Below are 13,506 nucleotides of genomic sequence, written 5' to 3'. Positions count from 1 at the left end.
TACCTCCTATAGTTTCCACCACCTCCCAAATTAGCACCACCAGCTGTGGACCAAGTGCTACACACACTGAACATTAAATATTCAAATCATAACATTCCACTCTGGCCCCCAGCTCATGGCCATCTCAAAAGGCAAGGTACATTTAGTCCATTTCCAGGAGTCCCCAATGTCTTAACAGTTTCAGCATTATTCAAAAGTCTAAATTCAATGTCTCTTCTGAGACTCAAGGTAAACTCTTAGATGTGAGGCCCTGCAAAATCAAAAAGAAAGTTATCTACTCCCAGAAGTAGTAAACATTCCCATTCCACACAAGGAATAGGCGAATAGCAAGGAAGAACCAGTCCAAAGCAAGATTGAAACCAGCTGGGCAAACACTAAATCCTATAGCTCCGGGTCCTGCATCCAGGGCACATGGTGTCATATTTGCAGCCCACATGACCCTCTCTTGGGCTGGCTCCACTCATTGCCTCAGCAGACCACAGCTGCACTGGTGTCTAAGTGCCTGAGTGGCTGAGCATAGTAAGAATCCTGGGAGAAAATTTCCTCGGTGGCCCTGTGCTAGCAAGCGGACTGTGCCAGAGCCACTGTCTTCACACGGCGAAGTCTTTTGAGTGAGTTTACTCCTCAGTACCCTTTAGGCTACCATGTGTGGGGTCTTGATGATTCCTGAGATGTCCTTGAGACATCTTTGCTGTTGTCACCATGGTTTCAACATGGTTTCTTTGTAATGGAAGAAAAACCATGCCTTCCTTAGCCTCAACTTTACATGGGCTTTTCTGACCAAACTGCAAGATTTTCAAGTCTTTCTACTTTGTTTTTTGCTCCTGATTTTCACTGTAAAACTAGCTAAAAGCAGCCAGCTATAACTGTGCCACAGTCTGAATGCTGGGCTGCCTTGAAATCTCCTCTACCAGATTAGTTAGTCCATCAACTTTGAAGTCAGCCTCCCACAAAGTCTCAGGACACAGACAAATTGTAGACAAGCCTTTTGCTAGGGTGTTCGTCCAATTCCCAATAGAGTTCTTATTGTTATCTGAAGCCTCCTGAGTACAGTCTTTACTCTTCTCATTCCTATTAGCATTCTGGTCTTCTGAGCTCCCACCACAATCTCCGAGTAAGCAGAGTTTATAGACGCTAGGGTTCCTCTAGCCTGTACCTCCAAACTTTTCCAATTTTCTTCTGCAAATCAGTCCAAAGAGTTAACCACATGGTCAGGTTTAATCACAGCAAAGACCCCTGGAACCTACTTTCTGTATTAGTCAGATTTTTCATCACTGTGTCAAAATACTTGATAGAACAACTTAAAAAGAGGAAAGATTTATTTTGGATCAAGGTTACAGAGGGTTTAGTATGTAGTCGTTGGCTCTGTTGATTCTGGGCCCGTGGTGAGGCACTGCATTGCATCATGGTGGCAGCAGCATGTGGCAGAGGTTAGTCATCTCATGGCAGACAGGAAGCAGGGAAAGAGGAAGAGAACAGGACCTGGTATAACCTTCAAAGCACACCCCAGTCAATTACTTCCTCCAGCTAGGCCCCACCTCCTAAGGTTCCCACCACCTCCTAAAATAGTGACATCGGTTGTGAAATGAGCATTCAAAACATGAGCCTGTAGGGAACATTTTAATATTCAAACCATAACTAGAAAATGTAGGCTGTATTTCTACAGGCACAAAGACAATCCTGAATTATTTTGTGGAGTTCAAAAAAATTCAGAGATACATTTTAGTTTTTTTCTCAAACTATAATTTCTAATATTTATGTATCAATAAGGATAACTCCCTTAAAAAGCAATAAGTATTATAGTCTTAGTATTAAATTATGCTAAAACAAGTAATATGTATATCTGTTATTTTAAAATTGCCTCAGTTTAATAATGACTCTTCAATGAAAAAAATTAGTAAGTTTTGACATTTTGCTCAGATTAATGTGCCAATTTAAAAATGACAGTGAGGAAATGTTAAAATTTTAGCACAGATATTTCACTTTAAACCCTTCTTTGGTTTAAAGTATTATATTATTCTATATTTTATTAATTATACTATAAATTTCTTTTGTGCATTTTGAGAACATATTTCTAAGCTGTTCAAAAAGATTGTCAGCTAAATTTAGATAACCTTGAAGCAAAACATTACCTCACATTTTTCTTTAAAACAATTCCAAATTAATACATATCTCACAACATGGGCCTTTTGTGGTTTTTGTTTCTTTGGTTTGGTTTGGAGGTTTTTGGCAGTACTGGGGTCAGACTCAGTGCTTCCCACTTGCAAGACAGGTGCTCTGCTGCTTGAACCAGACCTCCAGCCTGTGGGCCTTTTAATAACTGAATGAAAAGCACTATATTAGGATTTTATTTACATGTTTTGTTAGAATTACATATATATCTATTTCCTGAACTTAGTAAGATTTTCATTTTAACCTGACTACAATTAAATTATGTCACTTTGGCAGTCATGGAATTGCCCAGTCTCTTTCTCCATCTGCAAAATAACCTTGGTAATATGGGCCTCACCAAAATATTTCCTGCAAAGTAAAAACAGAGTCACATTTATGAATGTTACTCTGAGGAAAGGCAGGCTGTTGGAACTGCTTTTATAATAATTTTGGCATCTTTTTGGAAATTTACAGTGAATTTGTCAAACTGTGATCCACTTGGGATGAAGAGTTTGGAGGAGGCACATAGTGTTAGTAGATGGTCTCAACATCTTATTTAGCCACACAAGACACAACTAGGAGAAAATATCATGCATTGGTAAAAAGTCTTTAAGTCACATTAAAAAGTCAGTGCTGTTGGCCTCCATATCCAAGGGTTCTACATTTGTGGATCCAACCAACTATGGGTTGAAAATATTTGAAAAATAATTTATTTTGTACCAAACATATTAATATTTTTCATGTTGCTGTTCCCTAAACAACACAGTATAACAAATATTTATGTAGCACTTACCTTGTGTTGGATATTATGTATAATTTAGAGATGATTTGAAGGATGTGCATAGGTTGCATACAAATACCACATACCATCACATATAAGGACTTCAATATCCACAGGTTTTGGTATCCACAGGGCATCTTAGAACCAATCCCCCATAGATATAGAGGGCTGACTGTATACGCAAAAGAAAGTGTTACCTAATTGGTTAGGTAATTAGTTACCTAATCTTTCCTTTTGAGCTCTTGAAAGGGGACAGCAGGGAGCAATGTGGTGGTTCTTTGCATCTATATGCTTACTCTGTCCTTGCTCTTCTCTCCCACGCTGCCTGGCTGCAGGTCTCACTCCATTGGGTAAGCGCCTCGTGGCTGTGTAGCTATGTGGGAGGGTGTGTGGCGCCTTTGCTGCTCCCTGGCTTCCAAGTGCCCTCTGTTTCCTTCATACTCTGTCACAACAAAAACACTAGACTGTTTTTTCATAGACTGTACATGTCCAGGAAAGTACCAGTTATAGCGTACTTGATACATTTGAGTTTTTTTAAGCACATATTTCTTTCATTTCTGAATCATTTGCACCAGTTTCACTTGTTGAGCAATCTCTTAGGAATCACTTTTTCTTCATTTCTTCCCACATTGGCAAGGTTCTTAGAACTGAAAGAAGAAAAAAAGTAGCAATTGAGAGTCATGTTTTGTTTTTTTTTTTTTTATAAAACTTATGGAAGAGAAAAATGAGAAACAAAATTGTTTTCTCTACATTGCCATGTTTCTGTGAGTTTCTTGTTATGGTTACTTGTGTGGTTTCACCTTCAACTTTCTGTCCTTCTGAAGTGGGAGGAAGAAAGGTTACTGGAAAAGTACTTGTGTTGAGAAGTTTGCAACTGTCAGTCCCAGGTCTCTGAATTAAGCCTTCTTTTAGCTGGAATCTCATTATCAACTTAAAAATTTTGTTTTCCCTAAGAAATTGCTTATGTTTAAGGACATGAACATATTGGTAATGCTGGGTTTCTTTTAGTGATATCTTTTAAACATAATTTCTACATGGAGTGTCCAGGGTAAGACCATAAGTATCCCTTGAATTTCTTTGTAAATTTCTATGTAAATATTTGTAATAAAACGCTACCCATTCAAATGACCCCAGTGGATATTGTCAGGGAAAGGTGACAAATTTGATTCAATATCTGCTAGTTTTTTGGGAAAAGAGAAAGCAGGCACACGTTGAAGAGTAGAATTGGTGGAGCAAGAACCAGTGCAGGAAAATGGACCCCATCTTGCTTCCTTCCCTGTCCAACCTGCATTTTCAGTGGAACTCAATGGAAAATAACAATCAATGAGAGGGAAGGTTTATATTTGTACTTGATGTTCTTGACAATTAAGCCAGATGTCCTTTGCACGTGTTGGGCAAAGGACATGTCAATTGTGGTAGTCTGGCATGTGCTTCCCTGAATGCCTTTTGTTAACCACATGCATTCTTCTGTACAGTTGCTCTACAATGGACCCATTAGCTTCTACCTGCCTGGCTATACTTCCTGGGTACTGCCCTTCATTCTTTACTGTCTTTCCAAGTAGCAGCAGAAGGGAGTGGAGACCAGGTTGGACTTGGACAGGATGCCCATGGGCTGATCAGTGGGACACTGCACATGCTCAAATTTCTGCAGGGATCCTACAGGAAATAGAATAGTATGCAACTGTGGACCATCTACTCTTCCTTTATACCCTTGGAAGCTAACTGGCCTCATGCCCAAGGAAAACAAATACCATCTTGGGTTGGGTGGGCAGGGAATAATGCTTCAGATATTTGTAATTGATGTTTAGAACTGTGAATCAAGAGTTTTCATGTACTTAAATTTGTTATCTTTTTTTCCCCCTTTAATCTGCTTTTGCACTGAAGCTACTCCATTCGCCATTCCATAAGTATGCCTGCCATGAGGTAATGTGTAAAATATTTTACATATTAATGCAGAATGTGTATAAAATTTATTTATCAATATTAATTTGTAAACTTTCTTCCTCACTGTCTTTATGTGAAAGAAAACTGCTAATGGGTCGTGTTCTGCTTCATGCCTCTTTCTGACAGTCTTCAGGAGGAGATGCTGATACTTCTATAGATGGATGGTGTAATGGGCTTTAGGCTTTTGACCAGATTCGCTGGCTTAAATTCAGCCTTTTCTGTATTATCCAAGACAAGTGACTTATCTATCTCAACCTCCATTCCTTTATCCATACATTGCAAAATATTGCTCGCCTCAAATGGGTGGAATAAAATAAAAGTAAACTGTGTGAATCACTGAGCTTACAGCTGGGAGCATTCCATGCACACCTGTCAAGGTAGAAATACATTTGTTTTTTTTGGTGAACTAAATGCAAGCCTGGGAAGAAGTTTAAAATGAAAGGATAGGAGACTAAGAGGGCTACGGTTCTAGAAAAGATATGATTAGGACTTTTAAGGTAGAAATGTCTGCTGAACAATAAAATGTCATTAAAATACTGGGCGGATGAACTTGTGAGAAGGACATTCCCAGGCTCAAGGTTTCATGACTTAATGATACAATGAGATAAAAACTAATATAAATAGAGTTTAGAGGAATGGATGTTCAATTGGGAATCAGAAGAGGTAGGTTGTAGCTCAGCTCTGCCAAGGATTAATGTTGCAGCCATGGGAAAGTCACCTCATGGACCAGTTTCATCATATTTCAAGTAAGAGGCTAGAACCATATCTGCTGTTCTTTTCTAGGTGCTCCTGAGAACCCTAGAGCTACCTGGGCTGCCACTGGGGAAGAGGGGTATATAGATCAAGCCTCTGGGACCTTCTCTGATTTCAAGCAGAACTTCTCTGATTTCTACCTGCTTTATAGTATACATTGTGATTTGAATACACTATAGAATAGGTTCAGTTATTTTATTTAAAGTTTGAAACCAGATTCTTTCTAGATTCATTTTCAGTGCTAAAAGTTTATAGTTGAACATGCTATGATTAAATCTTATTAAATAATTTCTCCCTGCTCTCCAGCACACATTCTAGTGTAATTTAATTAGAGGAATGTCTGTTCTATTATGTCTGATGAAGTCTCTTCTACACTGGCATTATTTGGATAATTGTTTGATTGAAATTTCACTGCAGTATTTGGTTTTCCATATTTGGTAATAAATAGTGAGTACAGATTAAAGATTGCTTAGTTCATCTTCAAATGAATTGCTCTGAGTATTATAACCTGGTTTAAAATTTTAAATCTGGATATCCCAAGAAAGCTTGGAAAAAACATGGTTTTGCTCTATGAACTAAGAATCCATCTAGTGGCTTATAGGTCAAATGCAATCATGTGAACTTCCTGAAATTAATTTTGAAAGAAAAGTTGATTTTCTTATCTGACATATAACTGGGAACCATTAGGCTTAATTATCTGCTTACTTGTGGGCCTGTGTATTTGATAGATGTCATGTGAGCAGGTTCAGCCAAATAATGCTTGCAGTGGAAGTTTCGTAAGTATATACTTTTGAGTCATTCAAGTGTAATTTCACTAATATTTCATGAGAACAGAGATATTATGAAAGATTACTCATAGGAATTTGACTAATATTTGAATCACATACAAGTTGTGATGCCATGCCTGGATGTCTCAACTTGCCATTGTTAATCCTACAGCCTGAATGAATAAAGTGCATTTCTGCCATGTTGGCATGTCAAAATCTCAGGGGACAATCCCCAACAAAGCCAAATTCATTCAAAAATGTACTCTGTGTGTTAGTTTCCTCTTGATAGTATTAGAGCCATGTTTTATTCCATACCCTGCAGTGAAACCCTTATTTTATAGCCATACTCCCTTACAGAGTTTCTCTAGGCCATTCCTCTTATTTCACTTTTTCTGTACTCAAGAAAGAATAGCAAGTGGCTTATCAAATATAATAACACTTAGTTGAATTACTTGACCTGAAAATAATGTTAATTGTTGCTGAAAGGTGTAATGGATACAAGATTTAAGATTCTTTTATCTTTATCTTGTTATTATAGTTCAATTCCTATTTGTTTAGTTAGACCTGGTGATATCACTTTTAAAGGTATTGACATCATTAAATTATAATGTTCTGTGGGCAAACCCAGTAATAGGAAAGCACAAATGAAGTACCAACACTTAAAGCAGCAAAGAGGACATGTAGGTTATTAATTCAATGTATGAATCACAAATGAAACACCAATAAGCTTCAAAGTTTCTGTTTGATAAGAGAACAAAGTGTGTATTCTATTTGGGAGGAAAAATAATACATGCTATCAGCACCATTTTTGTCAGGCATTAGACAGGTAATGGGTATATTTAACACAAAATAATAAAACCATCAACTGTCATAAACACCACTTTATGGAAGTTGTCAAAATAATTATCTTTTTCTTTTTTTGGCAGTACTGGGGTTTGAACTCTGGGCCTTGCACTTGTTTGGCAAGTGCTCTGCCACTTGAGCCACACCTCCAGCCTAAAATGATTACTTTTTAAGGCATGGAAAAGAAAACCCTATGAACATTTTTCCCCTTGAGCTATTTCTGTCTTGTCTGACATTTGCTAAAATAAATAATTTTAAAATTTGAGTCGGAAAACTCAAATATGACATCCTCATAAATTTTTCCATTCCTTATAACAAAAAACTGAGTCAGGAAGAGGAATGTGGCGACAGAAACAATTAATTAGTAAATGGAAAATTATGCTATCACTCCACTGACTCACTGGAAATGATTTATAGAATTAATATAGTTGTATCACTGCCACTTGCTATATTGTTTATTCCAGCCATAGTTCAGTATCTGACCATTTTACTTAGAAGTATCTTGTGTCAGGCTCTAGTTTCTGGACCTAATCTAGAAAAAGTGAAACGTATTTTAAAACATGCATGGTGTAGGTGGCAAGCTGACAGAGAGCTCTGGTGCAGAGGCGATGTTTACAAATAAGAGCAGAAAACCAAACAGCATGGTTGCTAAGACACTAGGTCTTTTGGAGCTGACCTCTCTTTTTTTATTTTAGGAATTCTCCTACTTTCAAATCATTTGAGGAGAGGGTTGAGACAACTGTCACAAGCCTCAAGGTACAGATGAAGTGAATTTTGTGTGATTGGGTCATTTCACGAGGGCAGCTTAAGTACTGCTGCCATTAGCTCCGAAGGCAAGGCAGGGTCGCCAGCATTCAGAGCAGCCAAGAAGGCAGATGTACATAGAGTCAGATCTTCCTCTGCTCATGTGGAGCTATAGATAAACTCAGCATTGGATAGTGTTACTGTATACTTACGGTTGTTTGTATAAACCACTTAGGATGAACAGTGCATGAAACTGAACTGGGTTTATGTTCAGCACTTCATCTCTTAACATTATTGCTCAAAAAAGTAGATATGTGAGAGGATCATAGATGAAATAAAGGTTTTTTTATCTGACTTTAGAGTATGAATGGGGTTAGAGGGTTCTACAACATCTCAACTCCTCTGGTTTGGACACAGACCTGCAACAGCAAACTGGGTGCCGTGGGTTGTAATACCCTCCATTACCTTGGCTGCCTAGACTTATTACTAGGTTCACAAACTTAGCACAACACAGTGTGGTTATCATGGAGGGAAAATTAAGCTGATGCACTATTTTATAGTAATACATTTGATTTGATCCCTGGGTACAAAATTATTTACCATTCAATAGATTTATTGTTTAAGCATAGATAGGTTAGTCTACAGGGGGAAAAAATTAAGTCTAGATTTAAAAGGTATAAACTTTCAAAACAAAATAAATCAAAACTATTATTTTTTGAAAGACGGCATTAAACAATGACTTAATGGCATCTTAATATTATCACTGTTTTTTATATAATGCATTCCTGTTTTTTACTACTACTGGGACAATTACAAAGATAGGCTCTTTAACCAGATTGAAACCAGCTATCTGCTCATCCAGATTATTCAGCTGTGACATTCCTCACCACAGCGCTCAGCATGTGCAGCCTGGGGAGTGTGTGTCAGGATGTAAGTTGTTTCTCAACACAGCTGCCATGTGCTCTTAGTGATTTGACCTGGGGAGGGGGGTTTTTCTGTTAGAGGAGGATCTTCTACGTGGTTGTCTTCTTCAATTTTTAAGGGAGGAATATGCAGTGTTAAGAACATTTCTCTTGCTAGAACATCTGGTATCAAACCAGAAGGCTTGAGAATCCTAGGAATCAGTTCCTCAACACTTGGTTTGTAGCCTTGGACAACCCCAGGAGGATGGATTCTGTTGCTTGTTAGACAAGTTCTGTCATAGGATAAGTTGTACCGTTTAGGCTTTCTTTAGAAGATATGAAAATGCAAAAGAAGAATAAAGAACAACATATTATCATTTGTTTGCAGGTAACTGGAAAGTGCATGGGTTACATAATTTAACTGTTTGATTCCCATTTTCAGCCTCTCTCTGTGCTTTCATCATGGGAATGGAAAGTAAATAGGCTGACCCCTCCTTCACACAGGCACATGCTAACTCAGCCCTCCAGATACTGTCCTGTGTAAAGATCTCCTGAAAGCAGATTCTATGCCTGTATGGTTGTCCATGAGTTTAATAAGACTCACATCTCACACACGTCCTTGTTGCCAATACCTAATTCCTCTTTTTTTGACCACTCAGGTAATGGAGAATAGCTGATAATCATGCTTTATGTACAACCTCCCACTTCCCCAATAGTTAATTTCTCATTCCTGCATTTCCTTTTGTGTTTTAAACCTTCAAAATATCTGGATCATTCTTCATTTTTGGATCCTGAGGCTGTTTTTTGCTGGAGGATGGTTCATGAGTCAGTAAGGATGAGTGGGAGTCCGTGCAGATCTCTGTGTTGCCTATTCATTCACATATCCTGGCTTTGAGCTTGGTTTTTAAAACCACTAACAGGAACTCACAGTCATATTTATGTTTTATGAGAAAAAATGTTCTGTGATGTGAGGTCCACTCCTGCTATCTCCTCATGTAATCTGACATGTACCACATGGCATTTGTACCAAATCAGTTGTTTATGCTTTATACCCAATATCAATATTTCATGAAAACCTTTTGAATTTACCATAATCCTATAAAATTTAGTTCTGGTGACATCCTGGCAAATGTATTATTTGACAACACCTATTCTTGTGTCATCTGTATAGTCAACAAGCACACTTTGTATTTCATCCAAACAAGCAGATCTAGAACCAGCACTTATGGAACCACATTTGGTATACTCAACATGATCCTTTGAATCATGAGTAGCTCCTCCCTGCCACCTACTGTCCATCCACATCAAAGCAGGTGATATTTTTAGTGCACATACTTTTTGATGAATATATTATATGGTGTGAGTCAAACCTTTTAAGTATATTTTAAGGCAAAATATACTTTTTGTTTCTTTTGTGTCCTTTTCCTTTTAGCCAGCTGTTTTTTTTTATTATGAGAGATTAGGAAGCTCAACTTGGCAGTTTAAATGAATTTTTTTGTAAGGTACAACTATAATTTTGGAGACAAAGTGAGAAATTATTAGATGAAAAGCCATTATGAAGGGAAAGGTACAAGAGAGGTTCATTGTTTATGTCTTTGCTTAAGCAAAGTATTGCAGTATACAGTTAGTAAACCCACATGCTTAGATCCATGTATTCCACCAATGTCAAGTTGATTTCTTACAAAGCACATCTTTATTTTACTATTTTGATTTGAGAAAATCAAAAAGTAGAAGAAAAAAGGTACAGAAGAAAACATCAGTAATTGGTATTCACCTAATATAATACTGTGTGATTTCTATTGTAAAACAGAAGCAAAAAAATGTGAATTTTTTTTAAAAGGAAAAAAGGGAATGGGAACTATTTGTAGATTACATTGAATTAATGTTACCTGTTTCTCTCAGAAAAGAAATAAGCACAGTGAGATCACATAGTTGAAAGCATCTCCCCCACTCCTGCCTCTGCCAGGTGCTAAGATAGCATGGGGTGGAGGGACACCAGTGCTCTATGCAGGGGTCTACAAACTAAGCCTATGGGCCTGGGGGCCTATGCACCAGCTGGTCACTTACTTCTGAATTACCTGTAAGCTAAAAATGGTTACAAAAAATAAGACTACTTTGTTATACATTTAAATGAAATTCAAATACGGTGTCCACACCTAAGTCTTACTGTAACATCACCATGCTCATTCACTTCTGTAGTATTCTGGGGCTGCTTTCCTCAATAGTTGATTTGACTATCTGAAATGGAGACTATTTGGTTCCTAAGTCTGAAGTACTTACTCTCTGGCCCTCTCCACAAAGCAAACATGTAGTGGCACACCCTGTTACTCAGAACTTGGGAAGCTGAGGCAAGAGGACCATGAATTGGAGGCTATCCTGGGCTATATAAGGGAAGACCGTGTTTCAAAATAACAAACAAGAAACCCAGAAAATGTTCTGACCCAAGTACTGTAGAAAAAGTCAATTTAGTAAAAGGAATTTAAGAAGCAGATTGGGATTTTAGTGACAATTGGAGAAAAATGGTTTTTGGAATGAATGAACTGCCTTTTAACCCTGGTGAAGTTTTTTAAAGGGCAGGGCAGGCAGCAGTTGGACGCCTTCTGCAGCGCTGTGCCCATGTGATCACTGTGAGTGATCCCTGTGGTGACAGTGAGGTGAGGACACCAGTTTAGCAATAGCAATGTATCCACATCTCACTTTCCATCCGTATCTGTTCCATAGCTTCCTTTTCCTCGGTGTTTTTCCACATTGTGGATAGTTCAGAGGAGGCCAATGTAAACATTAATAAGACTTGCATTAAGCATTTTGGATCTCTAAATATTCTTTTGAGGAGTTTTTTTTTATCTAAAAAGTTTATTTCATAGCAGCAGAAAGTAGAACAGTTGTTACCAGAAGTTGGGGGAGGGGACTGGCAAAAGAGGAATGGGAAGAAATTGGTCAGTCTCTTGAATTTTGAATTAGTATTAAAGGAATTTAATATGGAATTTTTCAAAATTCTTAAGCATATTTTTAAAATATAAATTGATTTGTGTTTCTACTTAGTCCATTACAAGCACATAAAAGAGATTCTCCTAAAGCATCATGATGTGCGTGCTGAGGGATTTTCCTACTCTGAAGGCCTAGGAGGATGTGAATTACCGGTGCTCAGGACTTGATCCTTCTGCAACTGTCAGGGACCAGAAGTCACGCTCCACTGGGCGACCTTGCCTTGCTAAGAGACATCTTTCAGAAATTCAAGCTTGCCCTGCTACGTATCAAATAGAAAACCTAAGTCATTTAAGGTTGTTTATACATTTGCAAAATTTAAGGGGACTAATTTAAAATCCAATTTTATTTTGATTACATTGGGTCTCTCTCTGCCTGAATGAGGGCGAGGAGTAGGTTCCAAGTCCACAGATCTGACTATACTCCTCCTAAGGAATCAAAATCTTAGTTGTAGAAACGATAAAGAGAACATTGCTAAAGTTGTGCAAAATTAAGGTTTGGAATCCTACCCAAAACCCAAGTACGAATGTCACCCTTAGCACTCCACTAAAGAAATTAACTTCTCTGCCTCCTTTATTTGCCTCTGAAGGTAAATGGTATTTCTGAATTTGAAAGTAATCAAGCTTTTAATATTCGTACAAAAATTACAAAAATGATAACAAACAACTAACTGTATTTTTGCCTATCTGCCCATTTCAGACGAAAGTAGGTGGGGTGAACCACAGTGGAGGCAGTTTTGAGGAGGTCCTCAGCTCCACAGCCCATGCCAGTGCCCAGAGCACTGCAGGAGGCCCCCGGCAGGCTGAGGAGGAGCTGCAGTGCTAGGTCCAGCCAGCCTGCTGTTGCATCCAGACGTTGGCCACTGTACAACCCATCTCTGCCCGAGCTTATCCAGATGTGAAGACCAAAATCCCACTGGGAAAACCAAGGTCTTGGTATTGTTACTCAATCGGCCTCACCAGAAAGTCCAATAAAATGATTTATGTATATATTTCTGTTAATGATGTCCACTTGATCATCACATTTCAGTATTGTCATCTTCGAAAATGTCCAATTGGAGTAGGTACACATTGGTTGTAACTCTTGACTGTGTAATGCAACATATATTCCCCAAACACATACCTATTAATTATTTGCTTTGGTTTTTGCTTAGCCTCCATTATGATATGCATGTACTTGAATGCTGAGTTCTTCAATTCGTCGGATCAACAGATGGAGCTCTTTATACTCTTTATGACTTTCTCCAGCAGAATGACTTACTGAAAATTTCATCAAACCTATGTTAATTATGTATGTTTATTTAAGTAATTAAAATAATTGATTTTAATGATAACTGAATACTTGATTTTTTTACATCGTCAGGGCTACTGGTAACTTTAAAAGATGGTATGATTCTACAGATGCAATTTTAAATCAACTTCTAATTTGGTAAGCAAGACAGAACATATGAAAGTAATTATAACTTCAGCTATGCTAGGATGCTAAAATATCTCTAATATTAAAATTCTCTCCAATCTCCAAATATCAGTAGCTACTCAGATAAAGGATATATGAAAAGGAGAGAGCAAGAAATGGGAGAAGCAGAATTTAGAATGCCTTTCACTTTGCAAATTGCTCACATGTATGAAAATAACTG

At 37.8% G+C, this 13,506-nt stretch overlaps 1 protein-coding gene across 9 annotated transcripts in view; it reads left to right on the top strand.

Moving 5' to 3' along the window:
* The window catches only part of Tpd52l1 (TPD52 like 1), a 103,690-nt gene extending 90,487 nt beyond the window's left edge, over positions 1-13,203 (top strand). For 5 of the 9 annotated variants that reach the window (XM_074075271.1, XM_074075275.1, XM_074075270.1 and 2 more), the window contains exons 5-8: positions 3,268-3,282; positions 4,817-4,855; positions 7,935-7,995; positions 12,570-13,203. In XM_074075271.1, the coding sequence (XP_073931372.1) occupies positions 3,268-3,282; positions 4,817-4,855; positions 7,935-7,995; positions 12,570-12,695 (241 nt within the window). In that variant the 3' untranslated portion in view covers positions 12,696-13,203. The remainder of the gene's footprint in view (positions 1-3,267; positions 3,283-4,816; positions 4,856-7,934; positions 7,996-12,569) is intronic. The other 4 variants (XM_074075272.1, XM_074075276.1, XM_074075277.1 and 1 more) reach the window with 4 other exon arrangements.
* The last annotated feature ends 303 nt before the right edge of the window (positions 13,204-13,506 follow it).

The sequence above is a fragment of the Castor canadensis genome, chromosome 1, assembly GCF_047511655.1.
Source record: "Castor canadensis chromosome 1, mCasCan1.hap1v2, whole genome shotgun sequence".
NCBI lineage: Eukaryota > Metazoa > Chordata > Mammalia > Rodentia > Castoridae > Castor > Castor canadensis.
Note: the sequence above shows the minus strand (reverse complement) of the source record. Positions and strands in the feature narration are given on the sequence as shown.